The following is a 16,643-nucleotide window of genomic DNA, read 5'->3' on the forward strand; positions in this document are numbered from 1 at the left end:
AGCAACTAATAAACGAAAGCAGGGTTGTGTTCAGACTGGCGCTAGCTAGCGTCACTTTGTCGTTTGAGCGTAAGTTTGTCTCGTTAAAAGTGTTTTGCTTATAAAGAGTTATGAACCTGCAGGTGGCGGTTATCCGTGAACGAAAAGACACAAAGGTAAAGTGAAGAACTGAATGCGTGCATGGAATTTTTACTCCTTCGAGCATTTTTGACCCTGCGAGGCACCTGTATCAGCTGAGTCATTCATGACAGTCACCTGACTGAAACAATTTCGTGTAGCATGTTCCTGCTAGTCAAAAACTAATGAAGCAGGTTATAGACATATTTTATGTATTGCAAAGATTCACAGAAGTTGTATTGACTCTCAGGGAAGATGCGTATTGTCACCATCGGGAAAGGTTATTGGCTAACGCGGCTAGCTAGCTAAATTAATGGTGAGTAACGTTAGCTAGGAAAAGCTAAGGGCCAATATAAGTTGTACACACGATGTATAGCCATCTGGTCTCTGTTGTAAGGTGTAATATTATGTAATGCATGTGCATGCTTTGTTTAAATTAACTGTGCAGCTGTTTTGTCGTCTCCCCTGAGTTGTGAACGTCGGAGAACACAGAAATAAAGATGCCTCAATCAGCGGCTATCATCAGTGGGATCCAGAGGATTGTCCTCTATGAAACCAGAGCTGTAAGTGTGACTGGATCTTTTTTCTGTTATTATCATTGTCTCAACATAATCCCCCAAAACGCCTGGCCTGTCTCTGTTTGTGTTACAAATTTTAAGGCGTACACATGTATTCAGGAGAATCAACAAATCAGCCCAGTTACGTTCATGTATATTTCTAATGGCCCAAATCCTTCACTTACTATAAGGATTCTCTGCTCCTGCTGAAATGCTCCACTGTTGGACTTTCCTACTTAAAATATGAGTTTAACGTTTGAAAAGTTAATGGCTGTGAACATGAGAGTACTTGAAGCAAGCACTAGATGGCAGCAAATGGATGTTTGTGATGATTTTCTGCTTTAGACACATCCCAGTATTATCTTTTACAATGATTTCCACAGTGACAGTTATATGGATGTACATCAGCAGTTGAAAATATAGTGGATCTTTCTAGACAATTACTTAAATAGACTAGATGTTATTGTAGTGTTATGCACATTTGATATGTGCATATGATAATATGTCCAGTTGAGAGAAAAGTACACATTGTATCATTTTACATGTTTTGTTTTTCCATTTTCAATATTACCAGTGTTCAAATAAAGGTGTGTTGTAACAGTGTGATTGTTGACTGTCGGCATCAGTGGCAAAAAATGATCAAATCAAGCAGTAAAACAATTGTCACTGTTGTGTTAGTACACATTTTTACCGAACCTCTGTCTGCCCATTTTACTGAACATTGGAAAAGCATACTGTCTAACTATTGTGACGAATGAGAGATCACTAGGATACTGAAAAGTGTGGAACAGGACAAAATGGCTGTAATGGTTTCAGACTGTACAGGTACAAGGTGCTCCAGTATAATGATCTTTATCCATCTTGCAACCCAGTATGACAAAAAATAACGACTTTAAAGAAATATATAAGGAAGACAAATGTTAAGAATGGCCAAATTACAATGTAGCCTTCTGAACAAATATGCACATTGCACACATGTACTGTACTTGAAACTGTAGCTACTCTAATTCAAGGGCACAGTGTATTCTGATAATATGATGCAAATCTGATATTGCACGAGGGTGTAATTTTACACACGCCTGATAAGAGAAAATGGTGCATATTACAGAAAATAAAATGTGAAAAAAATTGGGATTTTAGCAATGGAACTGTACTGAAAAACATTACCAGACATGTTTGTTGAAATATGAACACATCTTCTCCAAGTCACATAATTTTTCTGTGGTCCCTCAAGCTTGATGGTCTTCCATATACACTTACTAATAGAAGAATATATACAGTCTACATCACAAATACCCTTGTAGTAACCTGCACCAAATACATTATAGCCTGTTGCTTTTTGGCGATTTTATTTTTCCAGAGATATTTTTTGGTTGGTAGCAATCAGGCCGACACCAAACACCGGGTCCTTAAGATTGACCGCACAGAACCCAAGGACCTGGTCATAATTGATGATAAGGTAAGTGCAGAGTTTCTACCAGTTAGTACAGTGCAAATGTATATGCTTATGTAATACAGTACAGTGCGCCTGGGGGGAAATTGTGCAATCACTCAGCCTGTCCCAAGTGTATTGTGGATGATGGCTTCTTTTCTTCTCCACTTCTCATTAACAGGATCTATGAGCTGGGAGTTGATTTGTTTGTTCATGATGTGGGTGATTAGGATTGGGATGTTTTTGTTATTATGAAGCATCTATTACAAAATTTTCATGACCAAATGCTCTCATTCCTTCACACAATACACAGACCCCAAGAGACATGGCATACTGTAGTAAGTTTAGCATTTTTTGCTTGAGAATGTCACAAGACCTGGAGGTTAGCAACTATAACAATGGCATCAACCTCATCTTTCACTTACATTTCATATGCAAGGAATATTGGCGCACATAGAGCAGTTTATTAATTTCAGAGAGTAATAAAAATGAAAGCTGAGGAACCAAAATGGGATAAAAGGCATCTCCTAGGTAAATGTATGTTTCAGAGGATAGCATATAATTATACAAATAAACAGGAAATGCCCACTGTGAGGTGCATAGGTAAAACCTGTAATATAGAGATTTCTTGTACAGATAACTATTGTGTAAAGTTGTTGGTCTGTTAGCTGTTTTTGGCTTTTTTGCCTCACTGAGGATCAATCTAATCTTTTGTAAGAAATTTGGGTCCATTGATTAAATCTGGACGTGCTAGTCATTTATTTAGTGTAGCACAGAAAAGAATTCTGTAATACAAGTCTCCCTTTGACTTGATTAGTCAACTATTAGTCGTTCATAAGCAGTAACCTGTACTTGGAGGACTGTGTACACAGTGGTCCATTTTCTCCTGCTGTTGTAAGATAAAATGAGAACAATATTGAAATTATGCACATAAATTACAAAAAGCTTACAGTGTTATCCGTGCATTCTGCATGCAGTAACTGTGTGTGTGTGTGTGTTTGTTTATAGCATGTGTACAACCAACAAGAAGTTCGGGACTTGCTAGGTCGACTGGACCTGGGCAACCGCACCAAAATTGGACAAAAGGGTTCCTCAGGCCTTTCCAGGGCTGTCTTAGCCTGTGGGATTGTGGGTGAGTAAAATCACTGCACTCTCCTCATTGGCATAGCAACAATCACTGTTGGGGCATAGTGATGACAACATGTACCTCATCCTTAGAGCATTATTTCTACAGCTGCAGGTGTTGACCTGGTTTCACATTTAAGCGCAGGAGATGGAAAAACGAATAATAAAAGGAACACCTGGCTCTATAATGCAATTCACTAAAATATAATGCAATTCACTGCAGCCACCTCTACCACTACTACTTTTGTAAAGCTTGTAATGTCGGTGTTCTCCTTTAAAATAATGTGTAATTGGAAGCAGTAAGAAGCTTTACACGTTTTCATTACTTCACATTTCCTTTTGTATGAAAGCTGTGAGGGTCACCTATAACTGTTATATTTGTATATAGAGCCTATTAAAACTGTTTTCTATTTTACTTTTTAATGAATTCATAATGTTTTCTAGAGATTTGTTTTCATTAGGGCATTAAAGGTTTTTTTTTTCTGTCAAACTGTACCAAGAGTGCTGAATACTTTAAAAAGAACTGAATATTAATGTGTAAACTACACTACTATTAGTTTTATGTAACACATACAACTAATATCAACACTTCTATTAATGTTGAAAACAAAAAACAGACCAAGAAATGTAATAGGTAATTCAGTTTCAATGAAATGCTATACTCTTAATTTACAGTGTTCATTTAGGAGAATAAAAGCTCATCTCCTCTGCTGTTCTGCTTTAGACATTGTCCTTCAGACTCAATTATAGGTTAGTGCAATTGTAGGGTTTATTTAATTATCATTTAGTGTCTCTTTTCTGGCCTTTTGTCAAACCAAGATATGGAGTACAGTTTAATTTTCTCAAGTTAATCTTGTTCTGTCTGTCTGTATCATAAGTGAAAGCCAGGCCTTGGTTACATGATATTGTGTAACTGATCACATGTGTAGCTGAATCTTTATTCCCCACTTACTGTGACAGAAAGTAAATGGTGTCACGGAGTGTTGAATTTTACCTATGTACTCCGTTATCAGTCATGATCTACCCCAATTCCAAAAAAGTTAGGATGCTGTGGAAAATCTACATAAAGACAGAATGCAGTAATTTGCAAATCTCATAAACCAATATTTTATCCTCAGTAGAACATAGAAAACATATCAAATGTTTAAACTAAGAAAATGTATCATTTTAAGAAAAAAAAAAGAGGTAATTTTGCAAATGATGGCAGCAACACGTCTCATAACAGGTGGGACAGGTCCATGTTTACCATGGTGCAACGTTCCCTCTTTTAACAACAGTCTGTAAATGTCTGGGAACTGAGGAAACTAGTTGCTGAAAAGGCAGAAGTGGGTCTGAGTCCCAGTAACCTGTCGTGCTGAGCTGTCTGGAGTGAAATATTTATATATATATATACATCCTTTCTCAGATAGTATATGCAAGAAGGCAGTTTTCTCATTTCTGTGAAATATGGAGAAATTGGAAAAATGGTGCTGTCATGTCTTTTTTTCAGTTTCTTCCACTTTCCTCAAGAAATAATCCAAGCCTCTTTAATGGGCCAGAATCAAATCAGTAAGGGACCTGTTTCTCCCCAGGAATGCCAAGGATTACAATGCAGACGTGATTAGTTTATGCAGTGTGGACCTAAGGCTTACTTTTAACCATCATGTCATATTACCACTAGCAGAACCAAACGCTATCAGATATTCATGAGAACTTAAAAAACATTTCTAAGAGTCAACAGGCTTGTTGGCAAACACAGTGGTGTTTTGAGCTGACATAATAACATTTGCTAATTTTCAGTAATAAATACACAATGACCAGCTGAGGCCATTAGATCAGTTAGATCATATAGGTCAACAGCAAGTCATCTAATAGCTGAGATATTTTGGTTTAAACCTGAAGGTTGTTTGCAGCCAGTATGTTATTGTTTTTCCAAACTATATAGTATTACTATATAGTTACTCAGTAATAGTTTAAAGCTCGACTGGCTTATCTAAAAATCCTTGATAATTGCCGTATCTTATATTCTACTACAGTTCATCCTCTGTGTGTGTGTGTGTGTGTGTGTGTGTGTGCGTGCGTGCGTGTGCGCGCGCGTGTGTGTGTGTGTGTGTGCATATCCATTTCTGTCTAAGGAAATTACTAGCATTTGCTAACTAATTTAAGAAAGGTATAATCCAAAATAAAATTCTGCCGGACTTGCATTTAAATAAGTCCTGTAATAGTAGATTTTTGAGATTAAATTTAGTATGATCACTGAGGCTGTAGATGGGTCGGTCACACTGACACAGACAAATTCTGACTTTGACGTCTGCGTAAAGAAAGCTTTTTTCCACAGTGCCCTAATGTCATCTTTGTTCACAAGCTGCTTTTTTGTGTTCAGTGTCACATGGAGCAAGAGTGATGCAGCCATGTGGAGTACAGTCTATCCTGAGAGTTCCTTTGTCTGACACCTTTGTAATTGCAGTATATAATGAGTACCATTATTGTAACTATATTTTTATTCAGTTCCATCTGCCAGTTTTGTCAGTTTGACCCATCTCTGGCAAGAAGAAATTAAATGAACTGACATAGGAATTGCCATTCAGTAAAGCCACAATTGAAAGTGGGCTCTGGATGATAGTTTGGTCTTATACAAGGTTATAGCTGACAGGCTGCATTGACTGTAATTGCGCAGTAAAAAATAGCTCATCTGAAAATTTGGATACATCGGCTCATACGTACTCTAAATTTATTGGATAAATGCCGCTTTTAGTTCCAAAACGCAGGCCTTTTTAGCCAAGTTTTTAAAATAATAAGAAAAATATTAGTAATACTCTGAAACATAAAACAGCACTTTAGCAATTTAGGCAGTTAGCCAGTCTTTTATTTAATGCACGTCAAGAGTTTTTTGCAGGCGTTGTATTTTTCAAATCTAATCTGAGATGTTCAGCCAATTCTCAGATTTTAGAAGCATACCTCATTGTGTTTCAGTGGAGAGCATATAGCCTGTTAGAGGCAGATTTTGAAATTACTGAGAATGAAAAAATAATGAAGCGGCTGGACTGTGGTGAATGGATCTGCAGATTTACATCATACAGTTTAAATACCTGCTTTGTAGCCTCCTCTTTGTATGCCGACTTCATCATCCCTACTAGTCAGTTTACAGCTCAGTGTACTGGGGCATCTGTTATTGTAAGGAGTTCAAATGAACGTGGACTACTTACTCAGTTGGAAAATTGCATCTGTGACAGATACTTTGACTAGATTTAATGTATAGTAGTGCAGTATGACACGCAAACACTGAAGATGCACCACAATAAATAACTTATTTCTTTTCATTATTAAAACTATACTGTAGTTGAAGTAAGGTTGATCTGTATTTGATTATTTTTTTTCTAAATTATTTTAAATTAAAGTTTTTCTTCTCTTAACAGGGTTTGTACGTTTCCTTGAGGGTTACTACATTGTGTTGATCACCAAACGCAGAAAGATGGCTGACATTGGGGGACACTCCATCTACAAAATCGAAGACACCAGCATGATCTACATCCCCAATGACTCTGTTAGGGTTACACACCCTGATGAAGCAAGGTACATGTTGTTCTTCCCCTCTCGTGCTTCATTTTCTACATTTGTAAAGGGCCCATTTATAATCTTGTAGCCAGTGTTTTTTTTTGTAAATACCACAGCTATTAAGCACGATTAAACACTCTAGCTGGATATTGTCAAGAAATGTAATATTTTGATAAACACTGCAGTATAAATATTTTAGGTCTTTTCTGTCATGACAAAAATATTCCATTTCAGAATCTGTATGAAACACATGTAGGAAAAATGGATTGTTGCTATTTGTGGATGCACATGAGCGCATTTCTTTCTAAAACACACACCTTGCCATTCAAGGACAAAGAAGAATTTCAGATTGAGGTTGAACCGAAATTGTGTCCACTGTATGGAAAAGAAGATAAAGTACTTTTGGCAAATGCAGTAGAAGGAATAAAGTAGGTTTAGTTGTTTAAAAAGTATGAAAGAATTTAGTAAAGGGCCTGACATCTTTGAAATTTCTGATGTCAGGCACACTTCATATCTACATCAATGACTCTATAGAACGCCCCACTAATGTGGAGAATAGAATGGTCTAATATTATAATATCTTAAAGATAGTTATAGTTGCCAAAAGATTTGTAGATTTGATCATGTGTATATTAAGTGCACAAGCAACTTCATTCACTCCTTTTTTTCTTACTGATGCAAGTAGCCAGAGTTTTCTACTTACAGATATGTGCGGATCTTTCAGAATGTGGACCTGTCCAGCAACTTCTATTTCAGGTATGAAAGATTTCATATCTGAAATTCATTATGGGACTCTAAAGGCTGTGTATATTTGAAATTACACTACTGTTGTACCCTGCAGCTACAGCTACGACCTGAGCCACTCGCTGCAGTACAATCTGACTTTACTGCAGAGGCCGTATGACCTGTGGTCATCAGCAGCTTCCTCCACTGAGGAAGAGGTACACACACAGAGCAAACAGGACAGCTTTGACATCTTTGAAGATGAGGGTTTGCCTACACAAGGTGAGCACAAGTTAATCAATAGCACTTCTTTTTTGTTTGTCTGTTCTATTGGCTGGAGAAGACCATGGCAAACCACTCTGCAGAAGCCCCATACTTCACTTTATGGTGGGAGGTGGGGCTTGGCTTGTGGTGGGCTCCTTTAAGATGAGCACCCTTACTTCTGCAAGGCTGGAGCACAGGGGAGAATCAGTACTGGAGTGAACAGAGTGAATACACTAGCCTTTGCCCAGTATTGCTGTTATTAAGTTCTATAAGCCCCCAATAGAAGCAATTTGCCACACAAAGTGTGAGAGCAGTAACTACAGAAGCAATGAAGAGGAGAAGAAAAACACTGGCTGGCAGCCTGTGTAACATATTGGCCTTTCTTGTTCATTTTAGCTATATATTTTTTATTATTTAAAGTTACAGCTCAAAACTCTGTTTTGCAGAGCTTGTCAATAAGTACCTTTACTTTTAGCTAACTTAGACTAGCAGTGGCATTAGTTTTTTCTCATTAATGTTAGTGAGCTCTCTGTTCAGTTTTGTGATGATTGTAGATTTAAAAAAAAGTTTGTTGCATTCTGATGTTACAGACAAAGATAATGTCAGAGTAATTGTAGCAATTGACCTTACAGTGCCCCGTTGAAGTAATTTAAATTGAAAAACATCTTGACTTGCCTTGGCTGATATGTTCTCTCATCTATGAGACAACATAAGCTTAAGTTACAGGAACTGATTACAAACATTTCTAAACATGCTCTTTTTCCACAGCCTGTGTCATCTCAGTTAATCTTCTTTTTTTCATTTGTTGACTGATTATTTGGGCTTATCTCAGGTCTTAACAGTGATTCACAGGTTTTATGTGTTCCTACTCTTCCGCCACAGTGGTTTATGGCCTCCAGAACGAGCCGTACAACAAGTACGTCTGGAATGGGAAACTACTGGAACGAGTCAAGGACATAGTGCATCATGACTGGCTCATGTACATAATCCACGGCTTTTGTGGCCAGTCTAGTATCCTTTGAGTACTCACTTGTGCTGAAGCAGTGCAAAATTAGGTGTGCCTTTTATTTTGGTCTGTGTCAATGTTATTTTTTATATTTTTAACTACACATACATTTTATTTCTTAAATGCCAAGACATAACATTTGTCACCACGAATGTTCATACACAAGACACAACTGCATCTCTCAAAATATCCTCCTTTGTCAACACTCCTCATCTCTCAGCATCACTTGTTGAACTGCTCTTGGCCTCTTATCAAAGCACGTGGATTACACTGTGAACAAGCGTGTTTCCTGTGATTCACTACAAAACTGCAGCAGCAATTTGTATTTGCTTTTAGGGCCTTAGCAAAATGAGTATGATTGTAATTATGTAATTGTCATCAGGTATGTAAACACTGTGACTTGCATAATTTCTCCATCTGTTATCTGTGGAGATAAAGCACTTCAGTTGTGCATATTTAAGGAGATGAGATACATGGTTTTTATTTTTGGATAAATGTCTTGTTTATTGTACATACACACATTTTTTTTTTTCATTTCAGTGGTACTTTCCTTTTTTTTTTCTTGAGATGCTTTTATAGTATTGATGCATGGGTTACTGTTGCAACAGGGCTTTGGGTTTGACTAGAGCTGAGTAAACAGTCTGATTTATTATAGTAAAAGTCTGCCTTAGGTTACCTTTCTTAATCATCTTCCATCAAATCCATTTTGCATAAATCACACCAAGTAGCGTAAATTTGTTGGCTTTTTGCATTTCAGTGAAAAGAGTTACTGGTACTCTTATATTTTATCAGTAATTAGTTTTAATGAATTATAATTTCAGTGCAAGTTTTTATGTTTTTTTGTATTTTCCTAATGGCTGTGTGTTGCTGAGTAACTCGCAGCAGGTAGCTCAGCTGGGGTGCACTTTACAGTCAGCGCTGCCATAAACACTGTCATCTCTTATCAGGCAGCGTGCTGCCACAGTGACATTGTGTGGGCGCTTTGTGTTTAGACAATTGCTGGAAACACTTTGGCCTTCAGTGCTCTTTTCCTGAGAGCATGAGTAGGCCAGTGGGTGCAATAAGGAAGGTTCTGCAAATAGAGTAAATTCAAAAATGCTGTGCTTTTGAGTTTTTCTTAGTGACAATAATAATGATGTCGACACTAAGTAGTGATTGTTATTATGTTACATTTCCAGTAATTTAAAATGAAAAATAAACAGCCCTATCGCAAGGGTGCATTTGGGGTAAAGTGACAAAGACAAATTAAATAATATAAATAAAGAAAGTGATGTATGTGAATGTATAGTGTATATAGCTATAGCTGTTATATACATATAGTGTATATAACAGGGGATTGTATAATGCCAATGTTGTTCCTCCTTTACCTAATAATTACAGAGCTTCTGATCTACGGTCGACCTGTTCACATCACCCTCATCGCCAGGCGCTCCAGCAAATTTGCCGGGACACGCTTCCTTAAAAGAGGAGCCAACTGTGAGGTACAGAGGTTGCCGAGGCGACAGGGAAGGAGAGATAGTGGAGGCAGGGCAGAAGGGCACCATGATTATTGAGATGACTCAGGTTGATCTTGGGGGGGTTAATTTGACTCACTGTGTCTTCACAGAGTATGAAAGTCTCAGTGTGGATGTGCGATGGAAGGGAGGAGGGACTTTAGGCACAGGCCTATGACATCCTCAGACTGTTTGGGCTATCATACTGATATTAGGATGGACACAGATTTCACAATTTGCCTTTAGTGTGTCCATTTCCAAATGGTAGTATACGTTTTCATACAAAATCTTGCCTGGACATGATCAAGATTCAAATTGCTAATTCAACACATGAGAATTCCTTTAAGTGCTTGAATAATGAAAATCTGAACATGTATTATTCTAAGATCTTGTTGTCAAAGCTTCAGTTCAGCTAATAAGGGACCTCGCTTGTGGTTTCTTTGTGCTTTTTTTGGTTTGTTTGTTTGTTTCCAGGGGGATGTGGCTAATGAGGTAGAGACAGAGCAGATCGTCCATGACGCCTCAGTTATGTCTTTCACAGCAGGAAGCTACTCCTCATATGTCCAAGTGCGAGGTTCCGTCCCACTCTACTGGTCCCAGGATATTTCCACCATGATGCCAAAACCCCCTATACGATGTAAGCCATTTACAACTGACATTCATCTTATTTTCTATATTAGCATCCTCTTTGTTGTCTAGTGTTGGAAAAAATTCTTGAGATATCAAAATTATGTTAAACATTATATTACCATAGAAGTTTAGCTTGGCTTGGCTTTTGATGGAAAAATGTAGGCACTGGCAGAACTGCTTAGGCGCTGATGTAACATTGTCCTCAGATCTACATTGTCCCCATACATAAGGACAAATAACAAATGAAACATACATATTCCCTTTGAATACTTATCTACAAGGTATGATGATATGCAACTTTTTTTATTATGCTCAGTTTCCAGGAAAAGACATAACCTTGTACTGACAGAGATAGATGAAATTGGAAAAACTGCATTAAAATTAAATAGTGGCTTTATACCAGGGCCATTCTTCAAAAAGACACAAAACCCGAAAATAAAAAAGTAATGAGTGAAGGCAGGGTGCCTCACACTTGATTTTCATCTTTGTATCCATTCTTTCATCTCATTATGAGCTGGATCAAAACACAAAACCAGGACCATGAGGAGATGATCAGGTCCCTGAGACTGATGACATTGGTGACTGCTGTGTGTGTTTCTCTGTGTGTGTATACACAGTAAGACATTGGTGCCTGCCTTTGTACAATACCTGTATTAAATCATAATCTATTTCCCCCAGTTTGCCCTTTAATCCATCCTTGGATGACATTTACCTGAGTGAGAAAGAGACAGAGTGTGTCCCTAAGATCCCTCTGTGTATCAGTGCACCTCACCATCCACCCAACCCAACCCACTTTGATGTTTAAAGACAGTCCTTATCTGACATTTTCCAAATGTTTCCTAATTTTCATCATCAGTATGTCTCTGTGTGTGGTTGTGTTATTGAGACATTTTGCCCTTTGTATTGGCATACTTTCTCTTTCTTAATATTTTTACCTCCCTGCGTATGAGCCACACAGTTATTCGTGTTAGGTCTGTTATAGTGTCTGGTATACAATGTTTTAATGATGGTCATTGCAAGTTATAACGTCTATCCATGTTGGAATATTCTCAACATTTTGGAAAATTCACTTATTCAATTGCTTGCCAAAAGTTAGATGAGAAGACTCTCATGTCTGTATGGTGAAAGTGAAGCCTTTTTTTCCAGGAAGTAACTGTATTGTAACTCCTAAAGTAACTCCTGTACTAACCAAATAAATATAGAATACAGCAACATTACTTAATAGCTTTAACCATCAGACAGCAGCAGGATTGATATGCCTTGAAATGTCTCCAAATTGAGAGAAGGGCTGTGTGCAATTGAAGCACGTGGCACAGCAGCTGTAACTTCATTAATTTTTTAAATCTCTTGTATTGACAATAGACTTATTAACCCAAACCCTTTCTGCATAGCAAAAGGGTAGTGCTGCACACAGACTGTAGTTCATGTAGTGATCATGCTGTGCTCAGGAGGACACCAGCACAATCAAAGCTGTCGCTTCATTTGTACTTTTAGCAAAAGTCTGGAGTGCAAAAATTAGCTTCATAAATGCAATATTTGCAGTAGTGACATTACTACAGGCATGTTAACAAAAATAAGGCAACAGATAGTCAAACATATTTGTTTTACTGCCTATAGCTTACCTAGCTTGTTTAAAAGGTTTATTCACTCAAATTACCAATAAATAAATTAATTGAATTAAATAAAAATAGAAAATGTTTGTGCTTAGTGGTATCTGACCACTTAGTTAAATTCAGTTTAGAATATCACTCTCACCATCTCACCCATACTCAACCCCCCAACTTTACTGGACAGGACCTTTACCTCCCTCCAAGCCTGTCTAATAGGTACAGTGACACACACACACACTGAGAGAGAAAAGAAACTGATAGAACCTCAACAGTTCAAAAGGGGGTGCAGCTTGAATTTTTTGTCTGGTGTACAGTGTTTTAATGATGTTCATCTTCAGCTTTCAACTTCTTTATCCTTCTTTATCCCATGTCCTGGATTGCCTTTACCGTGTCTGTCAAGACTCATAAGTGTTCAATAAGAATGTAATAGGCTATTTCCAGTAGCCTGAACAGTAGGTGGTATGGGCAAAGTGAAGTTGAAATGTATGCACCTTGTGTAACCATTTGTATTGTCAGTTTTGAGATACCTGTGAGTGACGGATGAACTGTGCTACTGTCTGACCTACTTTGTCAAATTCATTTTCTTGCTGCTTCATGGTTCCATTCTGATGGCAGGCTGCAGGTGTGGGGTTCAGCAGGAGTGGCATTAAATGTGATTTTAAAATCAAGAATGAATATGGAAGTCAAAGAATGAAACCATGCACAATGAGCCACACCAGAGATGGGAGTCCAAGCAATGGTTGGTTGTACGGTATATGGTTCAGTCATTGTCCATTATGACACTTTTATCATGATGGTGGCCTTGATTTAAACAAGTTTTGGATCACTGAGAGAAGAACTGAGGTGTTTGTTAAAGTTTAGCTGATAAATAAATCAAATAAGGTTGAAACTTTCAGCAGCTTAGATAAGATGTAATGATCTAAGATGTTTAGCTGTTTAGGAACCCATAATACCCTTAATGAATTAAAGTTTCAGTTCAGTTTGACCTCTTTTTCAGTGGACCAAGCTGACCCATATGCCCATGTAGCTGCCCTACATTTTGACCAGATGCTTCAGAGGTTTGGCTCTCCTATCATCATCCTCAACCTAGTCAAGGTAACACACACACACGAGTACTTCTCTGAGATCCTTGTTTTGGCTGTGGTAAATCACATATAAGATACCCCACTAAAATAGATGTAATTAGTAGGTTAAGCTGACATTTTAAATATTTACCTTTATTAAAGGAAGTTGCAGGGACATCTGTTTGATTTATTATGACCTGGTCTTTTCAGAAAACATGTTCCTATTCACATGTTGTGTCTACACAACATTTTATTATCTTGTTTGTATAAACATACCACTGCTACATAAAATTGTGGCTCCCATATAGTAAAATTCAAACATTGTTTAAATTTTGGTTAAATTGGAGTTTTAAGCACACTGTTTATGTAACTATGTGGTCTTTGACCATGGATGTAAAGGAGGAAGTGAATTACAGCGATTCAGTTAATTAATTTAAGATAGTTTCTGCAGTAAAATCATTAAATTACACACATATATATAGAGAGAGCTACACTGGTACCCACTGTGGATGCTGTCACTCTTCTACTTATTTTTTATTCTATGCACATACCTTTCTTGACACTGAACGCTTTTTTTTTGTTTTTGTAACCACTTTGATCTTGGCTTATTTAAGCCTTCATGCGTTGATTTCTAGTTCTAGTATTGTGTGTGCTTCATGTTATATTGTCTGCAACTTATAATGCAGCATTCTAAGATGTACCTTTGTGAGATGTGGATTGTTGATGTCTTTGGATGAAATATATCAGGCCTGTAGAATCCTTCAACAGGTAGTTATCTAATAAGAATGTGGTGTGTGTAATTTGTGTGTCCAAGCACTCAGTTGATACTGGTGGTTAGTTGTTGCTCTGGAAACCTTAATAGTCAGAGATTTTCCTGATGGTCGGTGATTACTAGCAGTTGAAATGCTACCTTTTAAAATTCTTACTCTGCAAACAGACACAGCAATAATGAAAGGGAAGACACATATGGTTCTTTCCTTCACATTGTGTTGCCACAAAACACACATGAATCATCATCAAATTAAATTATAAATAAAACATTATGATAAAATGATGCCAGATCTGAAAATTTTATATCTACTATAATGCCTCAAGGTAAACAAAAGGTTACTACTTGCCTACTACTATTTTGATTCCCTCTCATCCTTGTGTGCTCTCCTCTGAGCCAGTGTTCTACTAGTAGTTTCTGCATTGACTTTTCACATACACACACATGGATTCACTGGGCCATGCAGCTATACACTCTGTGGCTTGAGTTACACGCTCACGTTGTCACTCACAAGGAGAGCTGAGAGACGAGGGACCAATCACAGAACTCGGAGGTCCGCACAAGCTGTGGACATGTGATATTTGCAGACCGGGGGGAGTAAGGGAGGGAACTTCTGGCTTATCCACTACACATTCTCTCTTATCCCAATCAGACAGAAAAGGGATGGAGTTGGCAATTAGCAATTTCTCCATGATGGCAACTGGGGTTGGTGTGGTCATGTCAGTGCCAGTGCCTGGTTTTATCATGGGTTGGTGTTTCTGAGGGTGTATGGTAAGAGAGGGAGAGAGAGAGGAGTAAAAGCGCACATGGCTAAGCATGTGAATCACTTTTCCAACCAGTGAATTTAATTAGAATACATTTGTTCTGACTACGGGAGATAACTTTTACTCTCCATCCACAATTTTAAATAATTATTTTATCACCTGTAATTTAATCAAGCTGATGTTCAAAGACCAAAACCACTTTTTTAGGAATTCTGTCAAAAATGCCAGCAACCACAAAGAATCAATTCATCTCACACAAAAAATGTGGAATAAATTAATCCATCCGTTAAAATGTCCATGACCCCACCCTATTCCTTCTGTACATGCATGTACACTTTACACTTGCATGTGTGACTGATAATATTCATTCATGATTTGTGACTGCACCTTCATACACCCATGACCATGATGGTTACTGTGGCATTTGTATGTTTGTTTAATACCTGTGCGAAAGACCTGTGGGCTTTTATGTTGTACACGTCGTGCACACTTTACTCTCTCATCTGTGATTAGAAAGTCTGTATGTGTGCCTGCGTGTGTGCCAGACTGCATGACACGCTCTGCTGAATGGGTGAGAAAGTGCACTGGTAATTTGACAGGTTGCTGTGTTGCTTTGCCACTGCTGGATGTGTGGATGGAGATGTGAGCTGCTAAATGATGCATCCAGTCTGATTAACCCCCAGGGTGGTCAGTCAAAAGGGCACAATGAGAGATGGAGGATCACACAGAGAAATAATTTTAATGGACAGTGTGACCACAGGTCACAAAGAGAGTGTGTGCATTGATTTTATAATAAAAATATTTAATTTGTTATAATTCTTTCTTCCCTCCCAACACAAGTCAAGCTTTTGATTTGCAAAATAATGTTTTAACATTTTTTAAAATTTTGTTATTATGAGTATTACAAAACAAGGGGTATAGCTAATGATTGGATTATGAGGTATTGAGTATAGATTGGTTATCAGAAATATCAGTTTATTCAATAAAAATCAAACACACAATACAAAAGAGTGTACAAAAAGTGATTGGGGTCTGAATACTCTACTTGGAACCAGTAAATTGCTACTCATCTCTATTTTTCTTTGAGGTCACCCTGGAAAAAGCCTGAACCCATCTGTGAATGCACTGAAGAAAATAAACTGTCACATGTCTGGCTATATCAAATTGTCACAGAACCTTTTATTCGAACTGTACATTCTGTTATAACTGTACATTAACACTCCTTAAATTTTGGATGTTCTGATCTCTGCGGTAACAGAACCAGAGTCACACATGTGATGTCTCTCTGTTGTGCTACAGAAACGTGAAAAAAGGAAACACGAGAAGATTCTGAGTGAAGAGCTGTACCCAGCTGTGATCAATCTAAATCAGTTCCTCCCTCCAGATCACTGCATCGACTACATCGCCTGGGACATGGCCCGCTACACTAAGAGGTTCTGACAATAAATGTAGACGTGGGTTTAAGCGTTACATTTGCATAAAACCGAGCTTTTGTAGTGTTGTATTCATACACTCAAAATATCATTCTCATTTGGAAAGAAAAATAAATTCTGTC

At 37.7% G+C, this 16,643-nt stretch overlaps 1 protein-coding gene across 5 annotated transcripts in view; it reads left to right on the forward strand.

The window, feature by feature from the left end:
* Positions 1–40: 40 nt before the first annotated feature.
* fig4a (FIG4 phosphoinositide 5-phosphatase a) overlaps positions 41–16,643 on the forward strand; it is a 34,727-nt gene continuing 18,124 nt past the window's right edge. The window contains exons 1-12 of one of the 5 annotated variants that reach the window (XM_026319172.1): positions 41–155; positions 588–680; positions 2,035–2,133; positions 3,115–3,238; positions 6,627–6,783; positions 7,471–7,521; positions 7,607–7,770; positions 8,635–8,763; positions 10,139–10,239; positions 10,726–10,888; positions 13,489–13,586; positions 16,388–16,521. In XM_026319172.1, coding sequence (XP_026174957.1) covers positions 618–680; positions 2,035–2,133; positions 3,115–3,238; positions 6,627–6,783; positions 7,471–7,521; positions 7,607–7,770; positions 8,635–8,763; positions 10,139–10,239; positions 10,726–10,888; positions 13,489–13,586; positions 16,388–16,521 — 1,283 coding nt within the window. In that variant the 5' untranslated portion in view covers positions 41–155; positions 588–617. Of the gene's footprint in view, positions 156–218; positions 434–565; positions 681–2,034; positions 2,134–3,114; positions 3,239–6,626; positions 6,784–7,470; positions 7,522–7,606; positions 7,771–8,634; positions 8,764–10,138; positions 10,240–10,725; positions 10,889–13,488; positions 13,587–16,387; positions 16,522–16,643 lie in introns of those variants that run through there. The other 4 variants (XM_026319169.1, XM_026319173.1, XM_026319168.2 and 1 more) reach the window with 4 other exon arrangements.

The sequence above is a fragment of the Mastacembelus armatus genome, chromosome 24 (assembly GCF_900324485.2).
Source record: "Mastacembelus armatus chromosome 24, fMasArm1.2, whole genome shotgun sequence".
NCBI lineage: Eukaryota > Metazoa > Chordata > Actinopteri > Synbranchiformes > Mastacembelidae > Mastacembelus > Mastacembelus armatus.